General features: G+C 39.5%; 1 protein-coding gene across 2 annotated transcripts; it reads right to left on the bottom strand.

The window, feature by feature from the left end:
- Positions 1-1,709: 1,709 nt before the first annotated feature.
- On the bottom strand, positions 1,710-5,658 carry LOC149410881 (putative 3-hydroxyisobutyrate dehydrogenase, mitochondrial). 2 transcript variants are annotated; one of them, XM_089648388.1, is made up of 9 exons: positions 5,617-5,658; positions 5,083-5,188; positions 4,302-4,504; positions 3,903-4,088; positions 3,664-3,781; positions 3,123-3,333; positions 2,521-2,609; positions 2,147-2,214; positions 1,710-1,972 (listed from the first exon to the last, which is right to left on the bottom strand). In XM_089648388.1, the coding sequence occupies exons 3-9, from the start codon at positions 4,473-4,475 to the stop codon at positions 1,820-1,822; spliced, it is 999 nt and encodes a 332-aa protein (XP_089504514.1). In that variant the 5' UTR covers positions 4,476-4,504; positions 5,083-5,188; positions 5,617-5,658; the 3' UTR covers positions 1,710-1,819. The 2 variants fall into 2 exon arrangements, with proteins under 2 accessions (XP_089504514.1, XP_089504515.1); XM_089648389.1 differs by lacking the exon at positions 5,617-5,658 and adding an exon at positions 5,297-5,423.
- Between the last annotated feature and the right edge of the window lie 21,042 nt (positions 5,659-26,700).

Genomic DNA, 26,700 nt, shown 5'->3' on the forward strand with positions numbered 1-26,700 from the left:
ACTAATTAAAGAGAATCTAAAATTATCACCATGGGAATAATAAGTTTTCGTATCGCTCTAGAAACGAGTAATTCTCAATTAGGGAGGTGTTAATTTAAAAAAAAAATATTCTACATGAAAGAAAATTACATTTTCACTTATTTAACTAGAAATAACTAATAAATTACACATAAATATATAACACAACGATATTGTTCAGTTTCATTGTTTTGTTGATTGAGCATAAAATTGAACAATTTTTTTTTAAATGTACCTACACTTTTTTCATTTTTAATTTCGTCTGGGAGGCAATTATATATGTTTCTCCTCTCGTAACCAATGGATTGCTTGCCATAATGAGTATTTATGGTGTTTAAATGTATTTTAATGTAAATGTAATAAACTCCCTCCAGAACTAAGATCCATAACAAGTCCAACAGAATTCAGGTCTAAACTAAAAACATACCTTTTTAAGCTGTCATCCCCTTAAATTAAATATACATATCCTGAGGCTAGCTTTAGACTTGTAAGTTTTTTCGTAAATTTACGACTTCTAGCCAATAGGCATATTGCATTTTGAAAATCCAATACGCCCATTGGCTAGAAGTCGTAAATTTACGAAAAAACTTACAAGTCTAAAGCTAGCCTGAGAGAAAGTCCAGTTATATCCAATTATGTCATTATTCCTGTATCTAAATTTCGCTAATAAACAATGAGTTAATGTTAATTAAGTGTTAATCTCAAGTGACCTACCAGGTAAGTATTGTATTGTATATTATCTCCATATATTAGTAATAACATAGATTATTGTAGAAATTTATTTTATACTTACAGCGCCCTTGAGGTGATTTTGGACAAAAACGGCGCTATAAAAACCATCCAAGTGTTATTATTATTTGTCGTGTTGCCGTGTAAAGTGTGTGCGTGCTTGGAACGTTTTAATGAGTTCTGTATTTGTATGTACGACTTTATTATTTATTTGTATATAAGGAGACATGTATTATATTCATATAATTTTCTTAATGTTAATAGTTTTGTTTCCATACATAATTTTTTGTGGATGTTCTAGGCTTGAAATGAAATAGCTTTTTGATTACTTTGTTTTGTGTTACCTGCAATTGATTTATTATGTTTCACATGCATTTCCCCAGATTTCAATCAAGTAGTTTAAATGTAAAAGTACGAGGCTATAATATATACCTTTTTTAATTTTATTTGGTAACAGATATGATATCTGGCTAAATACGTTAATTAAGGGGGTGAATTTACCTTTATTATATTGAATATGCTGTTTAAAAATTTGGTGTTTATCAATGCACAGATAATTTAACAAGACATTTCTCCTGTATCAGGAGAAATATCTTGGGCTAACAGCTTAGAACTTGTTATTTTTTTTGCATTGCTTGTATGTCTTCCATTTTAGTTTTATATTTTTTTTTTTTATATAACCTTATCTTTGATAATTACTTACGGTAACTTCTACTAATGTAAATCTCTTTTTTGTATGAAAATGTAAGAATTGTATTTCCATAAACGAAACGAAAAAACAAAAACCAAAATATATATAATAAGTATTTTTTCAATGCACACCTACAGTATTTTATTTTTTCAAATATTAAGTTTTGGAAAAATCGATAATCGACTTGAATAAAATGCAAAAATATCAATGACCGAAACCAAATAACTCTTTTGCGACTGGTAATAATAACGCAACAATACATTAATTGCACTTTATTTTAACTTTTTGAGAAATTGTAGCTACAATATACGTAACTACCCAAGGAGATAAATTAGTTTGTTTCAAAATATAATTATATAACCCTTTAATTTTTCTCATGGTTTAAGGTTTCTGCTTGAGGAAGTCGTAGATGGCTGAAAAGTCCTTATCTGCATACCCCTTCCCCAACATGGTTGAGTAGAGTTGCTGGGAAAGGGCGCCGAGGGGGATTGGAGTCTGTGATTCAGTAGCAACGTTGATAGCTAATCCAAGATCCTGGAATATATAAACAAATATTGTACTTCATGTGCTTCTGAAATCTTTTACACTTTTCCTGAAATTAAATAGAATCCTTCATGGACTGGTTTCACAATATTTTAATTTGAAAATATTATATTTGAGTGACGAAAAAACAGTGTGCTATAAATGATTAATAGTAGATTGGGTTACCTTCGACATGAGTTTTGATGCAAAACCACCATTGTACTGGTTGCTCGAGGGTACATTTTCCTGAAGGCCTAGAAAAGAAGAAAAGTTGTGATTAAATATTATATTATTTAGCAATTATCTTGGAAAGATGAGGAAGCAGAGATTTTTTTTTTTTTTTTAAAGAAAGACAAACATTCCCGGGTTACGAATAACCCAACAATGTTTGAAAATCTCCTACTACCACCACAGAAAGCCGAAAATGTTGCTTGTGTTGTGATGGAGGACTAGAGATAAACTGTGAATAAGCATCGAATGCAGGTATAGGGACAAGGGCCGCGTTGTACAGGACAATTTTCGATGGAATAATAATTAATGGAAAAATGTAATAATCCCACCTGGAACAGGATTGTACACTTCTGAAGACCAGCATCGTCCAGATGAACTGTTGACAATTCCTAGGAGCACCTTCGGATCAAGACCAAGTCTGCAAAATAATACATAAATGGTTATACAGAGATCAGAAAACATACTATTATTTAAGTTTCAGTATTCCTTGCGAGAGCTAAAGAGTCAATTTTGTAAGGTTTATCGTTTTTTATAAATATGAATCAATCTTTATGTGTACCCTGTAATACAAATTAAATGTAAAAAAATGTGAGTAAGAAACTAGAATTAGAACAATCTTTACTATTAAAACTACTGGCTTATACATGGTCAAGTTCGCACATTCATAATTTAAAAAATCTGAACCACATCCTGATAAAACCCAAGCATAAATAATGCTAATTTATTTTGGTGTTGAATGGAAATTGAACAGCAGGTGGCTCCCTCCCAATCTCCCTTTCAGAAACATGCGTCATTTCTGGGAAAGAGAGAAAGGTTGCAACGAAGTATAATATTATCATTTTTTCTGGTAGTCGCTTTGTAACTAATTATAGATATAAGACTTTAGATCACTGTTTGTAATGTTACTGATTGCTAAAAATAGTCTACCAACCTGATGCCCAAATTCATGCACTCTGCCGTCCCAATCATGGAGATAGCAAGAAGCATGTTGTTGCAGATCTTGGCGGTGAGGCCCGCGCCGACCGCCCCGCAGTGCATGACCTTGCCGCCCATGAGGGCGAGGTAGGGCTCCGCCCTGAGGAAGTCGGCCTGCTCTCCACCCACCATAAAGGTGAGTGTGCCGGCCTTGGCTGCGTTGACACCTGTGTAAAACGAGAATTAATTGTAACAAGAGTGGTAATGTTATTGTTTCAAAACTCGAGGAAATGAATATAAACCGAATTCATTTTAAATGGGTTTTTGACTTAATCACACAATTAGCATCCGAACACGCATTGTATTTATGTTGAACCCCACTATATTCTCTACGGTTCGGGTTGCAGTTGTCTCGATTCAGTGATGTGAGTAAAATAAGAAAAAGCTCATACCCATTGAAACGGCTGACGTGAAAGAGCAAGAGAGTTTATTGGAAGAATTAGAAAGTTTTTTAAACTTTTTTATTTGAAGTAAATCAAGTGACTCATTTTACCTACCACCAGACACTGGGGCGTCCACGAGAGATAAACCTTTCAGTTTGGCTTCCGCGCTTATTTCCCTAGCCACTCCGGGGTCGACAGTACTGGAGTCAATCAACAACGCTCCCTTTTTGGCCTGCAATATAAAATAAAATCACTCAAAAGAATGACGACCACACACATTGAAAGAAAAATGAATCAATTTCAAGGTTACGATTGATTGGAAAAGGGTAAATAAATTCTAGGTTACTGCATACCTTTGAAAGAATTCCGTTATCACCGCAGTAAACATCCAACACTATTTTATTATTCGGCAGCATTGTGACAATACAGTCAGCGCCAGAACTAGCAACACCAGCAGGGGAGTCGTAAGATTTCCCACCCTTTTCTACAATGGCGGACATAGCATTTTTGGAAACGTCGTACACTGATAGTTTTTGACCCTGAAACATGAAAAAAGTTAGGTAGGTCATTCCAAGTGGTTCGCTATGTTTGGTAATTTAGCAGGGGTGCCCGGCTTCATCGGGTGATGTGTGTTCAGGATGCGCCTGCCCACCAGCTGCGTGGGAGTCTGGTTTGGGGAGACCCTTTGACCTCTCCAACTGGTCTCTCGACATATATATATATATATATATAGATATATATATATTTGTTACCTTATTAGCGAGATTCATCGCCATGTGCCCTCCCATGTTTCCAAGTCCGATAAATCCAACATTTTTGGATGCATCAGAGAACTGCCTGCTATGTATGTTTTGTTGCCTTAGCAGAGAACTGACAATAATCCTTCCGCAAGCTGATCTGCCCAGAGCCACAATACTTGGAGTCATGTTCTCAAAGACAAGATTTTTATTTTATCCTAGAAAAATTGCATCATAGTAAATATATATTCCAGAATGTATAAATTTTCAGAGAAAAAGTTTAAAAAGAACCAGAACTGCTTTCTGTAAACCAAAAATAAGACCCATTCCTAAAGTACCGATTTTCAACAAATATCGATCAAATGTTGAACAACCCTAGTTTTTTTTATTGCTGGCAGCACTGATAAAAAACAGCAAAAATAATTAAAAATGTATTTTCAAACTTTCGAACTTTTCAGAATATTAAACTTTCTTGAACGTAAAAATGCCTTTATATCTATGAATTTTAATATTATTATGTTAGCAATACTGTATGCTTTATATCAATTTATAATTATAATCTTGATAACACGCAACGTAACATAGTTCCTCTGATAAGTAAGACAATTGAAAATGCTCTTCAATTACTTTGTAAAATAAATACAGAATTTGATTTTATGTCTTTAATATTTATGTGGAGTTAATTTATTTATGCATTTACGTTTAAAAGGAAACTAATTTAAGCGTAACAGACTTTTTATCACATATTAAAGCATTGAAAACAAGTTTTGGCCAAAAACAGATATAATTTTCTAACCTCGAATGTAAGTCGACTCGGGTTCTCAGTCAAAAATGTCAACTGACTTGAAAAATTAATTCAGGGTCATCGGAGGTCGTTATCAACAAGTCAGTCAGTATTATCGCTGTAATGTGCGAAAACAGAATTAAGTACACAATATGTTATAACAGAAGATAGGGGAATATCATATTAAGCAAAATAGCTAAATATATCACGATTTAAAAAAAAATACCGATAATTTATTTATTTATTAAACGCCATAAAAGGCTTTTACAGTAATGTGATACATTATATTATAAGTTCACAGTGATACATAGGCGAATATTAGTATTAAATTGAAGAACACAACAATATGTATATAAAACGACATTGAATGTGATACAGCTGAAATTTTCTCAAGGCATAGAATGCTACAATAATAGAAAACACTTCATTTAAACAGGATAAAATATACAGAAAAGGTGACTTGCCAACAGATATAATCTAGCAAAGTATTATAGTAGCGAATAAGTTGTAGAATATTTTTGATTTTAAAATAATATAGTAATCTACCTTTCGCATGTAATATTGATTATTTAATTAAGTTTACAATCGAACCAGTCTGTTTACGGGAGGAGACATAGGTACTAATACAATGGAAAGATGTGTTTCTTCCGTCTATATTTACATAGGTAGGTGGTACTACAAGTGAAGGCGAGCGAAATTGAAAATTCGTTTATTCAGTACATATAAACGTAGAAATATAATATTAATAAGTAATATATGAAATTATTATCACTTACTAGTTGATCGGAAATTCCAACGACACTATCTTTTAATAAAATTATAATTTAAGTCCCAGCTTTTAAATGTGCCACGATAAGTTTCGCTTTGAAGTTACGTGTTTTGCGTAGAATATATTTGGCAGGCGCTTTCAGCGATCGCGTAATAAAAAAATGAATTCTTATTTCTTTAGCAGATTTTTGCGTACAGGCTCAAACAATTTTTTCAATCGAATTCCTGCAATTAAATCTTTATAACGGAAAGCCTCGTTCAATGCAGGATGATACATATAAATCTTCAATAATACAATTAATAATTCTATTTACAAGCGATGGAGCCAAATCCTGATGTCATAGATAAAAATATATATATATATTTTTAAAAGATTTTTTCTTTAAAAAAAAAAAAAACTTTAATCTCATTATGTTTTTTTTGCATTACATATTATTAAGGTCTTTTGTTTTCGTTTATTGTGTATGTATTATCTTACAATATTTCTTTATATTTACTTTATATATTATATTCTATGTATAATATGGAGCTCGTGGGATTGCACCACCCTCCCCGAGATCTGGAATAAAAATTAAAAAAAAAAAAAAACGATAAAATTGACGGAAGAAGATTTATGTTAGGCGATGCCATACGTAGTAATGAAAAATCGTGTGTTTTTGGTTTGAAAATTTGGTCGCCTAGAAATGTTTCAGATGCTTTAATTAAATACTGCGAGTAGAATACATCTTGACCGTTGAAAATAATCGAGTATTTTTTAGATAAGTCTTTTTATAAGCCCAGAAAACAATAATGTAAAGGCCTATTAAAACTGCTTTAAAGTTCAAAATCTCCTACTTACGAACCCATTTTCGGTTGTGATTTTATTATATAATGTGGAAAATTAAGTTATTTATAAAATGATCGAAAAAAAAATTAAATATTTATGCCTGAACATCCACAAAATAAAATAAAAGGCACTTTTTGGCCATGTTTTTTCTTGCATAAATCAAAACAGGCGGATGGTGTTAAGCGGGAATTTAAACCTTATCGCCGTCTACGTAAGGGTTGTTATTGATAGCGGCTCAATTTAAAATATTACACGACGTAGTGCATCGCCTTAATGTACAATGCAACATTGGAACTCGGGGAAGCTGTCTGCAGGGTCGGCCCAATGTGGGCGCAATTTGGAGCAGTCTGCTCCTTGCGCCGAATTGATAAAGCGCCAGGGTGCTGCTTGAGATTATTTTTCATAAAAAAGGTGCTTAATTAAGAGAAATAAAACTATTATTGATAACAGCGATCACATCTGAGTGTCACCTGATTTTGACAAGGGGAGCTAAAATTTTACTCGCGCCAAGCGCCATTTGTATGGAGGATCTTTAAGAAAAGGTAGTAGAGAACTTTGGGTTTGAAGATACCCGTGTTGTAGGAGGGATGAAACACAATAGCTGGTAATTCATTCCACTGTCGAGTTGTTTAGTACAAGAACGAGTCGTATAAAAATATTGATACAGTGGTACCTCGACATACGAGTTTAATTCGTTCCGCAACCTTGCTCGTATCTTTAATTAATCGTATATCGATGCAGATTTCCCCATACAAACCAATTAGAGTACCATTAATCCGTTCCAACCCCCAAAATGTCACCCCAGTTATTTTTGTTACGTGGTTTTGAATAATAAAAACGTATTTATAAATGACAAATATTTATTGTTCAAAAACAAAAAAGAGAATGTAAATAAATAAATAAGATATCCTTACTGGTCTTTGCCTTTTTCGCAACATTTTTCTCGCTTTCACCTGTAGGCCGTTTAGAAAAAAACATGTCCAAAGAGGTTTGTTTCTTCCTCCCTCTCAGAATGTTCCGGAAATGAGTTAGGTAAGTGTCATTAAAAAGATCAGATGCACGACCTGTTGCAACTTTTTCTGGGTGTTTCTTTTCCACAAACTGTGAAACTCTCTCCCACATTCCTAAGATCTCCTTTATCTCACTTGTAGAAATAACCTCCTCCTCCTCTGACTCCTCGAAACCAATTTCTTGCATAACATCCGTATGTGTGTCCGTATGTATATCAAAAGCACCTAGATTAGATCACAAATCATGTGACTTGAAGATATTATTAGAAGCACCTAGGTAACAACTACTTACAGATAAGAGATAAGTAAATTAGGTATCTAGTTATTAGGGCAGTGCAAGGAGGGATTAAAGTACTAAAGTATAATATTAATACAGTGGAGCAGAAGTAATCACACGGTTTTGAAGAGGTACCAAAAACTAACAAACTTAGAGACTTAAAACTTTTTTATTATGATCTGTGTATAAACTCATTTTTTCAATAAGTTTTCAATACCACTTCAGTAAGATGGCGGTCTTCAGAAGCATTACACTGATGTAGTCTATTTCTGATGTTTTCGGCTAAAAAAATAGGATTATTTATTTATTTTATGTATTCATTTTCGGGAAATCGACAGTTTACATTTAATCAGTTTGTACATAAGTATTATATAGTAAAATAAAACCAATTAAGGATTTCCTCCTTGTGACTTTAACTGAGACAGCATAATATGGAATAAGTTATTTAAATAAATTATACAAAACAAAGATTATATGTATAAAAAGAAAAATTTACAAAACAATACATTTATAGCCATGGCGAGAGGTTGTAGGTATAAATCAAATCATAATAGAGATATAAACAATAGAGACATAATCAATAAACATTATTCACAAACCATCAGAGAAATATTATTTTATGGACCTCTTGTATTTGGTAAGTTCGGAACTGAAAATATCAACCTTGGATAATACGCTATTGTAATTATTGCACAGTCTGTTCAGGCAAGAATTCTGCTTAGAGTTCGTTTTGCTTTGATCAACCCTGAACAGGACACAAGAGCGTGTTGAACGCGCAGGTACATTGAATGGAATCTTGTTTAGCAACTCTGGGCATTGAATATTATTGTCAACTATTTTATATAGGAATAGTGCATCCTTATGGTTCCTCCGTACACTCAGTGAATCAATTTTAAAGTATGAAGCTGCCTCTGCATAATTATTAAATACAGATCAAATAAAAAAGTTTTAATTTTATAAGTTTATTCGTTCTTTTTTAATACCTCCCCAAAACCGGGTCAATATTCTGCCACAACCTCTACAATTTTTTAATCCTTTTTCACAAGTTCAAAATGTTATACAGGTAACCTAAGAGGTCATTTTTGCTATGCTATTTACAGATGTTTCAAATTTTATCTTTGCTATTTAACATGTTCATAAGTGCTTCATTAGAAATTTGGTTTTTGTCTTTGGTTAAATAGTTACATATATGTGACCTATTTAACCTAGCTTTTGTTCCATCACTTTTCATAACTTTATAGCACTTTTATAGGTGTGTTGAATTGTCATTTTGATGAGTTATCCGGTCACCATCTCATTTTTTTTTTTTTTTTTTTTAAAAAAGACAAACATTCCCAGGTTACGAATAACCCAACAATTTTTGAAAATCTCCTACTACCACCATATATATATCTTAAGTTAGTAACCTATATTTTTATGACATCCCAATATTAGTTTGTTATAATTGCACTTTCAAAGATGGTGGTAATTTAATTATTTAATTAAGAGGAATAAATTTTTTTCCACCCGAACATATGCAATATAAATATGAATAAATAGTTTTGAAATGTTTAAAAAATCAATTTTTTCGAGAATTCAGCCACCTCTGGTCTGAAGCCCGTATGATAGATTCCCCTATCGTAACAAATGGATTGCATTCAGGCGTCAGGTAGGTATGCTGTCCCTGTTCTAGCGGTATTACAATTGAAGATGCTCCAATGAAGAAGAATTGAAGGTGCATAGTAGGGAAACATATGTACACGGTTGACATTTGTCACATGAGAACGGGTCGTTTCTACGATTCGTTCTTGAGTTCAACAACTCGGCTGTGAAACGATTTTCCGGCGTCTGTATTTCCTCCCTCCTACAACAAGACTCATGGCATATCATGTTATTTTTTTCCGCCCTTACGAAAAGTGGAGTGTTATTGTCGCTGTTTATGAGATATGAGATAATGCTGAGTTCACCAACTCTAGCAGAAGTTTCTCTATGAAGTAATCATGAATACACATTATGTAATAATGTAGTGTACCATGTGACTAGCCAAATCTAGCCACGCCAATGCGGCCCTCTGTTAGTTCAAAGCCGGGAGCAAACAACGCAGAGCGGCGGGACTACCGCCAAACATTTCTACTTCAAACAAGACATACACTCTACAGAACCTCTCATTTCAAAATACCGGAGCACGAATTACAAGACACCCTGTAATGCAGTCTGTTTTACCAAATGTATGTTTATTTAACGAGCGTTTAAATGTACGTTTATTTCGATTTAACGAGCTTAATTAATTTGCGTATACCTACTCGTGATACCCGTTTAAATGCTCTATATTTTGTTACCAAATCTGCCAATAATTACTTCGTAAACTCTCCAATTCAAAGGCTTCATACACTTATAGTTATAACAAATATAGTTCAATCGATGTCTATCATTTCCAATCGGTTTCCAAATTTAAAACCAAAATATTAGAACTTTTAAAATAAAACAATAAACATCTAGCTATTGCACCTCTTATTGAATTATTTCCTCAAGATCGACAAAACAGGCTTATACCTACTGTACCGGACGTGTACACCGACTTTATATTAATTTGCATAAATTTGAATTTACGCAGAGGCAGTTTCCTTTACAAACTCACCTCTGCGCGTCTTCGAATTTATGCAACAAACTCTCTCTAAAAATCTGTAATCTTATCTGCACTTGTGTAAAACTATAAATCTTGTCTGCTGATTAATAAATAAAACCACGGGGTCAAGCAGTCATCATTATAGACAAAAAACAAAGGCTTGACCCCCCAACACCCTCTTATAAATTAAATACCTATCATCTGTACAAAACATGGAAGATTTGCATGAAATTTGAAATTGTGCAAACGCAGTTTCCTTTACAAAACTTGCCGTTTGCACAAAATTGAATATTGTGCAAATCTTCCCCTTTTAAATACCAACTCCCTTTAATTAAAATTGCATGAAAATTTGAAATTGTGCAAACGCAGTTTCCTTTACAAAACTTGCCGTTTGCACAAAATTAAATATTGTGCAAAGCTGCCTTGTAAAATATATTTTCTCTCTGTAATATGTGCAAACTCACAAAATGTATCTGAATAAAAATGAGCCGGGCAAAGTGGGTTGAAGAACAGTCAGGGACCTAGTCAAAATCGTCCCCTTCCAAGTTACGCAACAACGGCGCTCTCTCCTGTGACAAATTCCGGGAACCCAAAAATAATTCTCGGAATTTGTCGCTAACAAAGGGAGAGCTAGGCCCGTTGGTCCTTTAAAAGGCGGACAACTTGTGCAATTCGGCAGAGAGCCAGCAACGATCGGACCATCAACATCTCTCCTGGACTGCCCTGACTGCCTTCTTCAAGCCTCTTCTGCCCTGGACCTTCACTGCAACCTGGCCTTCTTCTTTCTCCCGGCTCCCTGGTGTTCATCAAGAAGAAACTGTCACAATAGTCGAAGCGTCCCTAGTCAGGGCGCAGGTTCCCCCCTACCTTCCTCCCCCCTGCCTTATACCTTTCTCCCACATTTTCCCCATTTCTCCCTTTTCCCTATATTTTCCCCATTTTCCCCACATTTTCCCCATTTTTCCCTTTCGTAATTTTTCCCCATTTTTTACCACATTTTTCCCCATTTTTGCATTTTCCCCATATTTTTCCCCATTTTTTCCATTTTTTCAACATTCTCCCTACCTTTTCCCGACCTTCCCTTCCAAGGCGTCGAAGCGGCCAGCCGGCCACTCCCGCTATATCGTCTGTGCGGCCGGCGACTACAGTGCCGTCCCGTACATGGTCCTTCGAGCCGCGATCGCCTCTTCACGCCTTCACTCCTTCACGCCTTGCAGTGACGTCCCAAGATGCCGTCCCTGCGGAGTGGCCGCGAGGCGTCAGCCTCCACCCCAGATTCACAACCCGACGTGGAGCTGGTGACAGGCCCTCACCCCGCCGGCCCTGCCGGCCCTCACCCGACCGGCCCTCACCCTGCCGGCCCTGCCGGCCCTGACCCTGCCGGACCTGCCGCCCCACGCGCTGCCAGCCCTGCTGACACTCACTTTGCCGGCCCTGACAGCGCACCGTCCTCCGATGCAGAGGAGGATTCAACCACAACAGAGGACACGGTCAGGCAGCTCCGGAAGGCGAACCGGACAATGAGCAGGCAGCTCGCTGTGCTACTCGCAGCCTTCCCCACCGCGACGCAGTACCTGCTAGGGATGGACCCCCCTGGCACCCACCTGGGCGCCTACCCTGGTGCGGTCGCTGTGCTGCTCGCACCCCTGCCCACCGCGACGCAGTACCTGCCAGGGGCGGACCCCCCTGGCACCCACCTGGGCGCCTACCATGATGCGGCCCCTGGTGCGCATCCTACCGCCTACCCTGGTGCGGCCCCTGGTGCGCATCCTGCTGCCTACCCTGGTGCGGCCCCTAGCGCCCCTCCTGCCGCCTACCCTGGTGCACCCCCTGGTGCGCACCCTGCCGCCTACCCTGGTGCAGCCCCTGGTGCGCACCCTGCCGCCTACCCTGGCGAGCACCCTGGCGAGCACCCTGGCGCGCCCCCTGGTGCGCCTCCTGCTGCCTACCCTGGTGCGGCCCCTGGCGCCCCTCCTGCCGCCTACCCTGGTGCAGCCCCTGGTGCGCACCCTGCCGCCTACCCTGGTGCAGCCCCTGGTGCGCACCCTGCCGCCTACCCTGGTGCGGTCCCTGGTGCGCACCCTGCCGCCTACCCTGGTGCGCCCCCTGGTGCGCATCCTGCCGCCTACCCTGGCGGGCCCGCTGCTGCGCATCCTGGCGCCTGCCCTGGCGAGCACCCTGGCGCGCCCCCTGGTGCGCATCCCGCCGCCTACCCTGCCGCCTACCGTGGCGGGCCCCCTGCTGCGCCCGCTGCTGCGCCCGCTGCTGCGCATCCTGGCGCCTGCCCTGGCGAGCACCCTGGCGCGCCCCCTGGTACGCATCTCGCCGCCTACCCTGCCGAGCGCCCTGGCGGACCCCCTGCTGCGCCCGCTGCTGCGTATCCTGGCGCCTCTCCTGGCGAGTACCCTGGCGCGCCCCCTGGTGCGCATCCCGCCGCCTACCCTGCCGCCTACCGTGGCGGGCCCCCTGCTGCGCCCGCTGCTGCGCCCGCTGCTGCGCATCCTGGCGCCTGCCCTGGCGAGCACCCTGGCGCGCCCCCTGGTACGCATCTCGCCGCCTACCCTGCCGAGCGCCCTGGCGGACCCCCTGCTGCGCCCGCTGCTGCGTATCCTGGCGCCTCTCCTGGCGAGTACCCTGGCGCGCCCCCTGGTGCGCATCCCGCCGCCTACCCTGCCGCCTACCCTGGTGCGGCTCCTGGTGCGCACCCTGCCGCCTACCCTGGTGCGGCCCCTGGTGCATATCCTGCCGCCTACCCTGGTGCGGCCCCTGGTGCGCACCCTGCCGCCTACCCTGGTGCGGCCCCTGGTGCACACCCTGCCGCCTACCCTAGCGGGCCCCCTGCTGCGCCCGCTGCTGCGCATCCTGGCGCCTACCCTGCTGAGCACCCTTGCGGGCCCCCTGCTGCGCCCGCTGCTGCGCATCCTGGCGCCTGCCCTAGCGAGCACCCCGGCGCGCCCCCTGGTGCGCATCCCGCTGCCTACCCTGCTGAGCGCCCTGGCGGACCCCCTGCTGCGCCCGCTGCTGCACATCCTGGTGCCTGCCCTGGCGAGCTCCCTGGCACGCCCCCTGGTGCTCATCCCGCCGCCTACCCTGCCGTGCACCCTGGCGGGCCCCCTGCTGCGCCCGCTGCTGCGCATCCTGGCGCCTGCCCTGGGGGCGGGCCCCCTGCTGCGCCCGCTGCAGCGCATCCTATTGTCTACCCTGCCGTGCACCCTGGTGGGCCCCCTGCTGCGCCCGCTGCTGCGCATCCTGGCGCCTGCCCTGGCGAGCACCCTGGCGCGCCCCCTGGTGCGCATCCCGCCGCCTACCCTGCTGAGCGCCCTGGCGGACCCCTTGCTGCGCCTGCTGCTGCGCATCCTGGTGCGAGCCTTGGCGAGCACCCTGGCGCGCCCCCTGGTGCTCATCCTGCCGCCTACATTGGTGCGGCCCCGGGTGCGCATCCTGCCGCCTACCCTGGTGGCCCTTTTCACCCTGGCCCAATGCAGGATGCCCAAACCTAATGCAGCCTGGACCATCTGGCCCCGTACCGCCCGCCCCTCTGATAGAACAGAGGCAAGCCGTACGAGCTGGACCTGTACCTCTGGTGGACCAGAGGTACGCATCACATGCGCAGCAAGAGCCAACAGGCCCTGCGCAACCAGCACCCTGGGCCATTCAGGGATGCCCAAACCTGATGCAGCCTGGACCCTCTGGCCCCGTACCGCCCGCCCCTCTGATCGAACAGAGGCAAGCCGTACGCGAAGTGCCAGCTGGACCTGTACCTCTGGTGGACCAGAGGTACGCATCACATACGCAGCAAGAGCCAGCAGGCCCTGCGCAACCAGCACCCTGGACCATTCAGGGATGCCCAGTACTGATGCAGCCTGGACCTCATGGCCCTGTGCTGCCCGTACCTCTGCCCCACCCGGGGTACCCAGCGCCGATGCAGAGATCACCTGCCGGACTGCTGGAGCAGTGGGACATGACATGGAGACAGCCTGGACCATCTGGACCATCTGGACATGTGCCGCCCGTACCACTGCACGAAAAGGAGTATGGCGTGCCGGCACGGCCAGATGGCCAGCCCACAGCCAGTACCAGCTCCATGCCGATATTCCCGCCCCAACCTACGGCGGATGATACGGCCCAACATACCAGAGCCTGGGTTCAGCATGATGGCAGTCACATGCCTCAGCCAACCTCCGCCCTGACAAAAGCCATCAGAGCTTCAAGGGCCCAGGACAGCCCCCGTCCACCAATCAAGGACGATCTACGAACGGTGGCCCTTATTGCCAGACAATCAATGGCCAAGGACCTGCCTCCCTTCTCTGAAGATCCACGGGAGCACACCGAACGCTGGAGGGACTGGATGAGCCTGCTCCAGGAAAGCAGCGTCTCCATCCCACGACGGTCGCTCCGACAGAGGACAAGCAGCGTGACCCTGCACCTCTTCTGCGACACCTCGGAGCACGCTGAACGCTGGAGGGACTGGATGAGCCTGCTCCAAGAAAGCAGCGTCTCCATCCCACGACGGTCGCTCCGACAGAGGACAAGCAGCGTGACCCTGCACCTCTTCTGCGACACCTCGGAGCACGCTGAACGCTGGAGGGACTGGATGAGCCTGCTCCAAGAAAGCAGCGTCTCCATCCCACGACGGTCGCTCCGACAGAGGACTAGCAGCGTGACCCTGCACCTCTTCTGCGACTACTCGGAGCAAGCTTGCTGTGCCATCGCTTGCTTCGTGGAGAAAGTGCAGGGAACCCTAAAAACCACCTTCATCGCCAGCAAAAAACCCCTCAGTCCCCACATGGGGGGAGCCTGGGAAAGGTTGGTGCGCTCGGTAAAACGAGCCCTGAGCGCCACCTTAACGGAGAGGGCGCCAAGGGAGGAAACCCTGCGCACAGCATTGGCAGAGGCTGAGTTTGTGGTCAACAATCGGCCACTGACTCATGTCTCTGTCAGCCCGCGGGACGAAGAGCCCCTCACCCCAAATCGAAGCCATCCCAGCTGCCAACGGCCAAGTGAGGACAGCCCGGGTCCAAACAGCCACAGGGACGTACACCCGCCCGGCTGTAAAACTCGCCCTCATCCTCCCCGCACCTGCACCAGCGCCCGCACCGGCACCAGCACCAGCGCCGCCCTCTACAGCACCCGGACCACGGATGCCGCATGGGAGCCACAACCCCCAGCGGCCCAGGGGAACCGGACGTCGAGGACGCCGCCGACCTACACGTCCGGACCGCTAGGCGCAGCCGTGACTGCACCGGGGGGAGAATTGTACCGGACGTGTACACCGACTTTATATTAATTTGCATAAATTTGAATTTACGCAGAGGCAGTTTCCTTTACAAACTCACCTCTGCGCGTCTTCGAATTTATGCAACAAACTCTCTCTAAAAATCTGTAATCTTATCTGCACTTGTGTAAAACTATAAATCTTGTCTGCTGATTAATAAATAAAACCACGGGGTCAAGCAGTCATCATTATAGACAAAAAACAAAGGCTTGACCCCCCAACACCCTCTTATAAATTAAATACCTATCATCTGTACAAAACATGGAAGATTTGCATGAAATTTGAAATTGTGCAAACGCAGTTTCCTTTACAAAACTTGCCGTTTGCACAAAATTGAATATTGTGCAAATCTTCCCCTTTTAAATACCAACTCCCTTTAATTAAAATTGCATGAAAATTTGAAATTGTGCAAACGCAGTTTCCTTTACAAAACTTGCCGTTTGCACAAAATTAAATATTGTGCAAAGCTGCCTTGTAAAATATATTTTCTCTCTGTAATATGTGCAAACTCACAAAATGTATCTGAATAAAAATGAGCCGGGCAAAGTGGGTTGAAGAACAGTCAGGGACCTAGTCAAAATCGTCCCCTTCCAAGTTACGCAACAACGGCGCTCTCTCCTGTGACAAATTCCGGGAACCCAAAAATAATTCTCGGAATTTGTCGCTAACAAAGGGAGAGCTAGGCCCGTTGGTCCTTTAAAAGGCGGACAACTTGTGCAATTCGGCAGAGAGCCAGCAACGATCGGACCATCAACATCTCTCCTGGACTGCCCTGACTGCCTTCTTCAAGCCTCTTCTGCCCTGGACCTTCACTGCAACCTGGCCTTCTTCTTTCTCCCGGCTCCCTGGTGTTCATCAAGAAGAAACTGTCAATATAGTCGAAGCGTCCCTAGTCAGGGCGCAGGTTCCCCCCTACCTTCCTCCCCCCTGCCTTATACCTTTCTCCCACATTTTCCCCATTTCTCCCTTTTCCCTATATTTTCCCCATTTTTCCCCACATTTTCCCCATTTTTCCCTTTCGTAATTTTTCCCCATTTTTTACCACATTTTCCCCCATTTTTGCATTTTCCCCATATTTTTCCCCATTTTTTCCATTTTTTCAACATTCTCCCTACCTTTTCCCGACCTTCCCTTCCAAGGCGTCGAAGCGGCCAGCCGGCCACTCCCGCTATATCGTCTGTGCGGCCGGCGACTACAGTGCCGTCCCGTACACCTACAAACTATCATGTTTAGATTTGCTTTTTGCTTGGTTTTATATGTCTAATGGTGAATGTTATATTATTGCTTTACTATTCTATATTTATAATCTGCACAATATTTTTTTATATAATCTATGTAAAATGGCTGACCGATCGCCCTCGATTTAGCAGGCCACTACAACCAGTCAAACGCAGTATATTTGTTATTGTTAACAATACTGCCAATAATAATTATTTCGTTGGCTTTCTAACTCAAAGGCCTCATACACTATGTGTCGTATTGTATCATGTTACTGCTGCCACTACCTAGCATTTACATATAAACCTTACATTTCTTATTAACTAATTTAAGTCTGTATTACTTAGGAGTAGGAATATTCTTATTCTTATTTTTGTACTATTTACTTGCTGTTATAATATGTCAAATGGATATGGTTATATGTATTTTTACTATTACTTTTGTGAACTTGCAATCTTCAGAATATTATTTTTTTATTAACTTTGTATGTAAAAGCCCAATGGGCGTATAAATAAATAAATACATACAATTTTAAACAATAACATTGACCGTACCGAACTTCTGTCACTAATTAATTTCAACATATTTTTGACATATACACAACATACAGCGCTATTCCACACGCTTGCAGCATCTAATTCGCCAATTAATCGTGCTATTCAAACTTTAAATGATTTTGGTTTAAGCATCGCCATTTTTTTCGGACTCACGGCCTAAATTTAAAAGGAGCATCATTTCAATGATATAAACTGTTCAATGCACATATATATATACACACACACATTCAAACATATTTACCCACACACCTATATATTACACACATCATCCGGTAATTACTAAATATACAAACTACCTTGCAAGTTACCTTGCGTCAGATCTGCTAGTTCATGTTTCCAACCTCGAACACCGAACGCAATGTCAAAAATAAAAAAAACCACAAAATTTTCTACCTTTCTTCAGTTTTTGGAGATTTTAACCCTGAAGGACTAGTTTTAGATTATGGCCATCTTGTACGTTTTCAAAGTACCTAGACTAAATTTGCTACAATTTGAGCTGTCTCTGTAGACCCAATAGTTTCCAAAATACAGCTTTTCTATTTATTTATTTCGGACATCGTCCAAATTACAAAATAATAACCCAAATACAGTAAAATGAAAAATACAGGAGTAGACAAAGGTACATGAAAGCAAAGACGTAAGGCAGATATAATATAAGAAAATAAAGTGACAAGTCGAATCAAGTCAAGACTACGCTGTGGGTCAGGACCACAGGACACTTATAATATTCCGTCACTTGTTTAGCGACTGGCAAAAACCATTCAGACTTATCCCAAAAAAGTTAAGGATTTGACTTGAGTTGACCAGTCTACACATTCTGGACAATGGTGAATAATATCCATAATTTGTCGAATGATGGTTGAGGAAGAGCAGTTCATTATTTCTGAGTCTGTGCGAGGGGATATTGAAGGGAATGAGTTGCAGTAGAGTAGGTGAAAATACTATATTGATCACTTTTTAGAACTCGGAATTTTTTAGCAATATTTGTGGAGTTGTGTTATAGGAATGGTTGCCGGGGCGGCATGTCGCCAATTTGCATAATTAATTTGAATTGGCGACATTAATGTCGTCTTGTAGTTGTCGCACATCTTTAATGATAATATTCTGTTTGCACTATCTCCACCATTAGCTTGCCAACGATCTCGTTTATAGAGGAAGAGATAACTTATCAGTCCCCGATAAGGAGCCTATCTTTTAAAATAGTAACTAGCTCATTGTGACTAACTTCAATTTTACACTTTTCAATTTAACTCACGATGACTCTTATTAGGAGAATTAACATCATAACACCAACCAGAAACGACTTAATGAAGTCGTTGGAATTATGTTAGGGCAATGTCATTACATTTCATGAGACTTTTGTATGTTTTAGGTTGGAAACATAGATAGTCAATAGACTTGCCCTAACATAATTCCACAATAAATATAATTTAATCATAATTTAACATTAATTCCACAGTTTGTTCTCCAAATTATGAAGTTCATTCACACACCATTGAATCAATAACATTAATTCCACAATTTGGTCTCTAAATTATGAAGTTCATTCACACACCATTGAATCAATAACATTAATTCCACAGTTTGGTCTCCAAATTATGAAGTTCATTCACACACCATTGAATCAATAACATTAATTCCACAGTTTGGTCTCCAAATTATGAAGTTCATTCACACACCATTGAATTAATAACATTAATTCCACAGTTTGTTCTCCAAATTATGAAGTTCATTCAAACACCATTGAATCAATAACATTAATTCCACAGTTTGGTCTCCAAATTATGAAGTTCATTCACACACCATTGAATTAATAACATTAATTCCACAGTTTGTTCTCCAAATTATGAAGTTCATTCAAACACCATTGAATCAATAACATTAATTCCACAGCTTGTTCTCCAAATTATGAATTTTATTCGAACACTATTGAAAGAATCCAAAATAAATTCTTAAGATATGTAAATTTTAGAGTAGGTATTCCTAGCGAATGCCTAATTTACGGCTACCTTTTTTACTCATTAAATTTATAAAAATTATCGGAACCAAAATTGTTTGCGATTTAATGTGTTGGTTTAAAATTATTACTTCTTTATTGAATCCCTGAGTTGTTACATTTAATGTTCCTGGCAGAACAATTACAAGACAGTACCTACCATACTATTTTGTAATTCTTCTACAACGTCTCAGTATTACGAGCCTATGAGACAAATCCTAAATTTGGTAAACATATACTCGGTAATAATATATCTAATGTTGTAGATATATTTAGCTCAACAATGTTCCAATATAAGTTCGCTTTAATACGTTTTATGACTTCCAAATAGAACTGATTCACTTGGTGGAATGTAAACCTTTATAAACCAAACATTAACACTCTGAATGTGCAAAATGAAGTTAGTCGAGGTCGGATAAATTAAAAATATTTCTTTCTATTTTTCTCGTTTATGTGAATGTATAGTATAAAATATACAAATGTAATTGTAAACTTGTTGTACTCCTTTATGCAAATTCTACGACAATGTAACTACAAAATGAACATGCAAAGTATTTATTGTATTTAATGATATTTATTATATTTATTTATTTATATATATATATATACGCCTATAAAGGATTTTACATAAAAGTGATATATGATGCAGTGTACATAGGAGAATATCTGTATTATACAAAAGATACTGATAATAAATAGATGTAATCCATTATAAAGTAGGTACAAAATACACAATTGTAAAATTGTGATAACAAGTATAATGAGAAAATATTAAGAAATAATTTAAAAAAGATATTATAACATTAAATATAAGACAAAACATTAAAACTAATTTACCAATGCTACTCTAATTTGTAGGATTCGACAAAGTGTTGGTATAGATTATGCTTAATTCTATATATGCAGTCAATAAATAAATCAACAGCACCCCCATACTTGTTGCCCAGGTCATGCATCCTATTGGTCAGTGAATGTGTCTGATAGTTGGTCGTGTATGTATTGCAGAAGAATGTTATATTTTGTCTTGTATTCCTAGTCGACACATAATAGTGGCAACGATGGCAGGACTGTCAATTTTTTTTATTTTTTTATTTTTTATATATTTTTTATTTTTTTATTATTTTAATATACATCATATGGGTTACATTAATACATATATATTTTGCAAAATATAATATTAAGGTTCATAATTGGTCATGTATACCTTATCAGAAAAGAGGAGCTCTTGTGCCTGATAAGGGAGCCACGATTCTTACTTAGATTCATAATTCATAATGAGATATAATAATAATAATATAATAATATATATTATAATAATAATATATATATATATATATATATTTATTTTTGTTTAATATAAGTTTTTTTGGAAAAAAAGTTTGATTTTATTTATTTGTTCTTGTTAGTTCGTAATACAGCGCAATTCGGAAGGGAGATTATTGTAGTTTCTTATGGCTTGGTAAATATAATGGTTTTGCATTTGAGTTGTTTTAAAGATTGGCGTAATAAATTGATTTCCATTTCTCATGAGTTTGTAAAATTCTTGATATTCTGTGTTATTTTTTTCTTTACACATTTTTATAATGGAAGTTTGCTTAAATATATCATCAATATTTGGTACTGGAAACAATTTAAAAAGCAATTTTGTTGGGAAAGTAGAGTTTTTTTTAAGTATTACTTTTATAATAATTTTTTGCGAGACTTTAAGGTGTTAATTACTCTGTGTTAATTATTAATTAGGTATTACATTTCGTCATTATTTTATCTGTATTCTGTATTATGTCTGTAAAAAACCAACGGGCGTATAGTAAGTAAAAATGAAATTAAAGAAAAAAAAAAACAAAACGAAATCTTTTTATCATTTTGACGAGCTGGAAAAAACACGTGACATGTTTCGCACCGGGAGGGTTCGAGAATTCTTTGAATGAACTATGACATCCCCGACCCTGCGCAGAAAAGTAAAGTTCGCTAAAGTCAGGCACAGGGTAAAGTCACTGATTGGTAATACGGTTAAAAACGGGATTACAGGCCCTTAACTAATAAATTTATAGGTTTCCTGTTTAACTTTTAGTAAAATGCGCATGTCGAAACACGTGTTATGCATAAAAATGCAAATATTTTCCCATTTCGTCAGTATTATTAAATTATCTAGGTAAATGTAGGTGCATGAACATGTTTTCCGATGTTTAAGAAATTTACTAAAAGCTAATCCACAAATATACGTTATAGAAATATTATTTAATCAATAATAATTATTTACATTGACAAAAGCGGCCGCTACACTACTCGCTTCGGCGCTTCGACGAAGTCCTCGACGAAGTTAGCCGAAGTCCGAAGTGCGTGCCCACACACTCGTGCAACTTCGCGAGTAGCTCAGTCTCTCGGAGTCCGTGCACTAGGCAACATGGACGTTCAAGTGGCAAATAAAGGATGAAAGTAGATTAAATGCTGTTGAAATGAGATCCCTGAGGCGTATAATAATAATAATAATAATAATTGGATAATTTGTAAAGCGCCGTTTTTGTGAAAAATCACCTCAAGGGCGTATATGTGGTAAAACCATGTTTGATCGTGTGAGGAATGTGGAGATCCGCAAAGAGTGCAAGGCTGATGTAAGCGTAATGACTGTAATGAGTAAGATTAAGTAAGGGACGCTTAGATGGTTTGGGCATGTAGAGCGAATGAGCGAAGATAGGAGTGTGACGGCCGGCATAGTCCAGTGGTAACGCATTGGACTGCCATTCCGAAGGTCGCGGGTTCGAACCCGGCGTGCGCAAATAAATTTTATTTGATTAATTTGTGTTATTTCACAATTAATTAATTAAAATAATATATAGTATATTTGCGGCACGTTCCAGAGTGGAAGATACTATCAGTATCGCCCTGGTGTAAGACCACCATTCAGAATTGAAACGTTGCTCCAAATGGCTTTAGCCGTGTTTAGTGACTAGATCTGAATAGCCAGGTACTTCCCCACCTTCCTCTTTCCCTTCCCCACTTACCTTCAGCCTCACAACATCCCCCAATTGGGGATACCATAGTCTCACTGGCTCCAGACGGGAGCAGTTGGGACTCTTGTGAGGTATTCACTATAAAAAAAATATAAAAAAAGGAGGATATATGATGCAAATGTGAATGGTAGCAGAAGTCGGGGACGCCCGAGGAAGACATGGCACGATCAAGTGAATCAGATACTCGAGTCGGGCCATGTCAAGAGTCAGAATAATAGAAGAGTATGTATGAGACGATGTATGAATGTGAATGAGGCAAGGAGTGTGTGCCAAGACCGAGTTGTTTGGCGGTCCGTCCTCTCTGCCTACCCCTGCGGGGAAACGGCGTGATGGTTAGTTAGTTATCTTTATAGTCCCTTTCAATTGGGTCCCAAATAACCGCCTCGGATTGGAGTGTTTCTAGAAACAAAAAAATTAGGTCCTGTGACCACAGTGTAGAAGCCATATTTTATTACGTATAGTCACTATGACTCTGCGCACGCACAACCACCAAACACGACGTCTCGAAGCGAACTGAAGTGAACCGAGTAGTGTGGGCAGACACTTCGTGTTCGAACTTCGAGTCCTTTGACTCGGGCGCATTTACCGACAACAATCGGAAGTCGGGCCAAGCGAAGCGAAGATGCCCGAAGCGAAGCGAAGTTCGTGCCCACACTATCGTATTAGGTCAACTTCGATCAACTTCGCGAGTAGTGTAGCTGGGCTTTAAACGAAACATGAAACAGAACCGGCCTCCGTGGTCGAGGGATAAGGCTCTCGATTAGCGATTCGATGGTCGCGGGCTCAAATCCCGGCGTGCGCAAATAAATTTTATTTGATAAATTTGTGTTATTTCACAATTTATTCCTTTAAAATAATACTAGATGAAGTGTACCTGTCGTTCGACTTTTTTCTACTATCAATAAACATAATAACCATTTATTTTTAAATATATAAAAACCTTCCGGAAGAAATTCTCTAAATGATAGTGAAAACCCCTTGAGTAGTTTAAAAGAACTATGCACACAAACAGACAGACGCGGATAGTGGCTTTGTTTTATACTATTTACAAATGCAGTAAACTTGCGGCACGTTCCAGAGCTGAAGATACTCTACGTAAAATTATCGCTACTAGTGTGAGACCACCAATCAGAATTGAAACGTTGCCTGAAATAGCTTTAACCGTGTTTGGTGACCAGATTTAATAGCCAGGTAATCCCCACCTTCCTCTCCCCCATCTCCTTCACCTCCCCACTACCTTCAGCCACACACCATACCCCTATTGAGGATGCCATAGTCTCACTGGCTCATAAATAAGAACAAGACGCAAGAACAAGTGGGATTCGAACCCAGGATATCTGCCTTACCAACCATTTCCCATATTTTATTCGCTGTTATCTTTTTATGATTACAAAGTTCTGCCTGAATTTATTTGTAGATATAGGTAGGTTTTGAATAGGTACCTTTTTTATTTTCTGTTTCTTTTCTTTTTCATGTTTCGTTTAATTATTAAATATAACAATGATGGTCATAACCTTCCAAAGTTATTCCAATAAATTAATTATTTTTATTTACAACTAGACTTGAACGGTTTGTGGTACAGTTTTGAGGTTGTCTATTATAGTGTACCTGTCAACTGAGTGCATTCTAAAAATGAAAATACTATTATTGTATTATAATATTAATTATTATTTTTTTTGGTAAACTAATGTTTTTAAGACAAGATTTTTTATGCATAGCACAAAGGGTAACAATTATTTTACAAGCAATAATTATTCGCCTGAAACACTCAAGTTAAAAACAATAAAGTTGGTTGTTTTCAGGTGAAAAAATGTAACAAGCAGTAATTGTTGAATGAAACACTAGTATATATTGAATCATTTCGCAGGTAAGAGATAAACCGCCATAGCTCAGTGGTCAGAGCTGTCGACCGGAAATCGAAGGGACACGGGTTCGAGTCCCGTTGGCGTCATGTATCTTTTATCAGGAGATTTTTCAATGTGGATGAGTGTTTCAGGCGAATAATTATTGCTTGTATAATAATTGTTATAATATTAATGTTAGTTTATTTCAGCTGAACAGAGCGGTGAATGCAATACTCTGTCTGCTATTTAAAAACGTACATATAAATAAATAGATAAATTACATGATATTAACTTGAAAATAAAACATATTTCGGTGGCTTGAGGGAAGTTCTCCATCTATGGTGTAAGGGCGCGCCTGCCACTGGCAACGGCCTGGACAAGAGTGTTTTCAAATCTCCGGTAGCGCTGACTCGTCTCGGCTACTGTGACGCATCAAGGCAGCAAACCCTTGCATCCTTTCCTCTGCGAACATCTGTGAGGCGCTGCATCGCCAAGGGAGGCCGAACAGCGACCTGTATGCGTGGTTATACTGTATTTGTTATTATTGTAATAAGTATTTGTTTAACTTGACCGTGCCATGTCTCACACCTCTTTATTCGTTCATCACGTACGCCTCATTTTACCACAAATTATATTTGATTCGTGTCATTTCTACCATTCTCCTCACGTAATATCATGAAATCCACATTTTTACTGTTAAAAAACTACATTATATCAATTAACTTCTATATACCACATTTTTACTGTTAAAAAACTACATTACATCAATTAACTTCTGTATACCACATTTTTAATATTAAAAAACTACATTACATCAATAAACTTCTGTATACCACAGTATTAAAAAACTACATTATTTATTTATTTATTGGTAAAGGTAAGAGACAAACGGCTTATACATAAAATATAATATACATAAAATAAAATATACTACAATGTACATATTCATAATGTTGAAAGAATTCAAAGAAAATTTCTACGCTTCGTCAATTTTAAACTTAACATCCCTTTAGAACACATAAATTACCAGTCATTATTGTATCATTTAAATATTCCGACATTAGAAAACAGAAGAAAAATAAACGACCTAACCTTTTTATTAAAATTATTGAACTCTAAATTCGATTGTTGTGAACTCCTGCATTTAATAAATCTACACATACCTAGACGAACAACTAGGCAAATATCAACATTTTACATACATACATCTCATTCCAACTATAGTTTTCACTCTCCAATACAACGTTTACACAGTCTTGGTAACAAATACTTAAATAATATAAATGTATTTGACAATAATTTGAACTTGGCCAACTTTAAACGGAGTATGTGCGAACTATTTTTACCTAATTTGTAAACTATTGTTATACTTTCTTATTATCATTATGGTTGATTTTGTGGATTTTGGAAGATTTTATATTTTTCGTCTCACTTACTCTATCCATACCTATATTTTTAAAATTCTTATATTTTATGTAACATATTTTGTCAACTCTGATATTTTTTTATGTAACCTGTATTTTGCTAACACTGATTTTTTTATTTTTTTAAAATTTTTTATGTGTAATCTGTACCTATAACTAAAAAATAAAGATGTACATTATTATAGGTAAAAGCCCTATGGGCGTTTAAATACATAAATAAATAAAAATAAATAAATAAATATAAATATATACATGTTAAAAACAGTCAAGCCAAAAAAGTCTCCTATATTAATATTTTTTTTTTTTTTTTTTTTTTTTTTTTTTTTTTTTTTTTTTTTTCTTAGGTTTGTCAACAGTGATTCATATCAAAGCTCTCGAAATTCAATTACACAATTTAAACTTGGTTGATACTATCACTAATTACAGACAAACACAACATTGATGAACACAAAACTATAAGTAAAGAATAATGTACATGTATGCACCTACATGCATACATGTATACACAAATACATACACTTACATATACATTTCATAACAGCAATAGTAATTACTTTATAGATAAACACGATAGGTAGCTTTAAGTCTTGTTTACGTTTGATTTGAAGGTGGCCAGTGATGACATTGACAAATCAATGGGATGACTTTTATATGTCTCGTTAAAATAACGGCACATTCTTGGTAAAGGTGAGTCATACCCCAGCTTAGTTTTATATTTTTTAATATGTAACGGAATATAATGTATGAGTCGGGAACCAATTCTAGGAACGTTGAACATAATTTGATAGAGTAAAAAAGGGCAGTTTATTAGAGCATTAA

This window comes from Hesperophylax consimilis, chromosome 27 (genome assembly GCF_061612785.1).
Source record: "Hesperophylax consimilis isolate HC1 chromosome 27, BYU_Hcon_1.0, whole genome shotgun sequence".
NCBI lineage: Eukaryota > Metazoa > Arthropoda > Insecta > Trichoptera > Limnephilidae > Hesperophylax > Hesperophylax consimilis.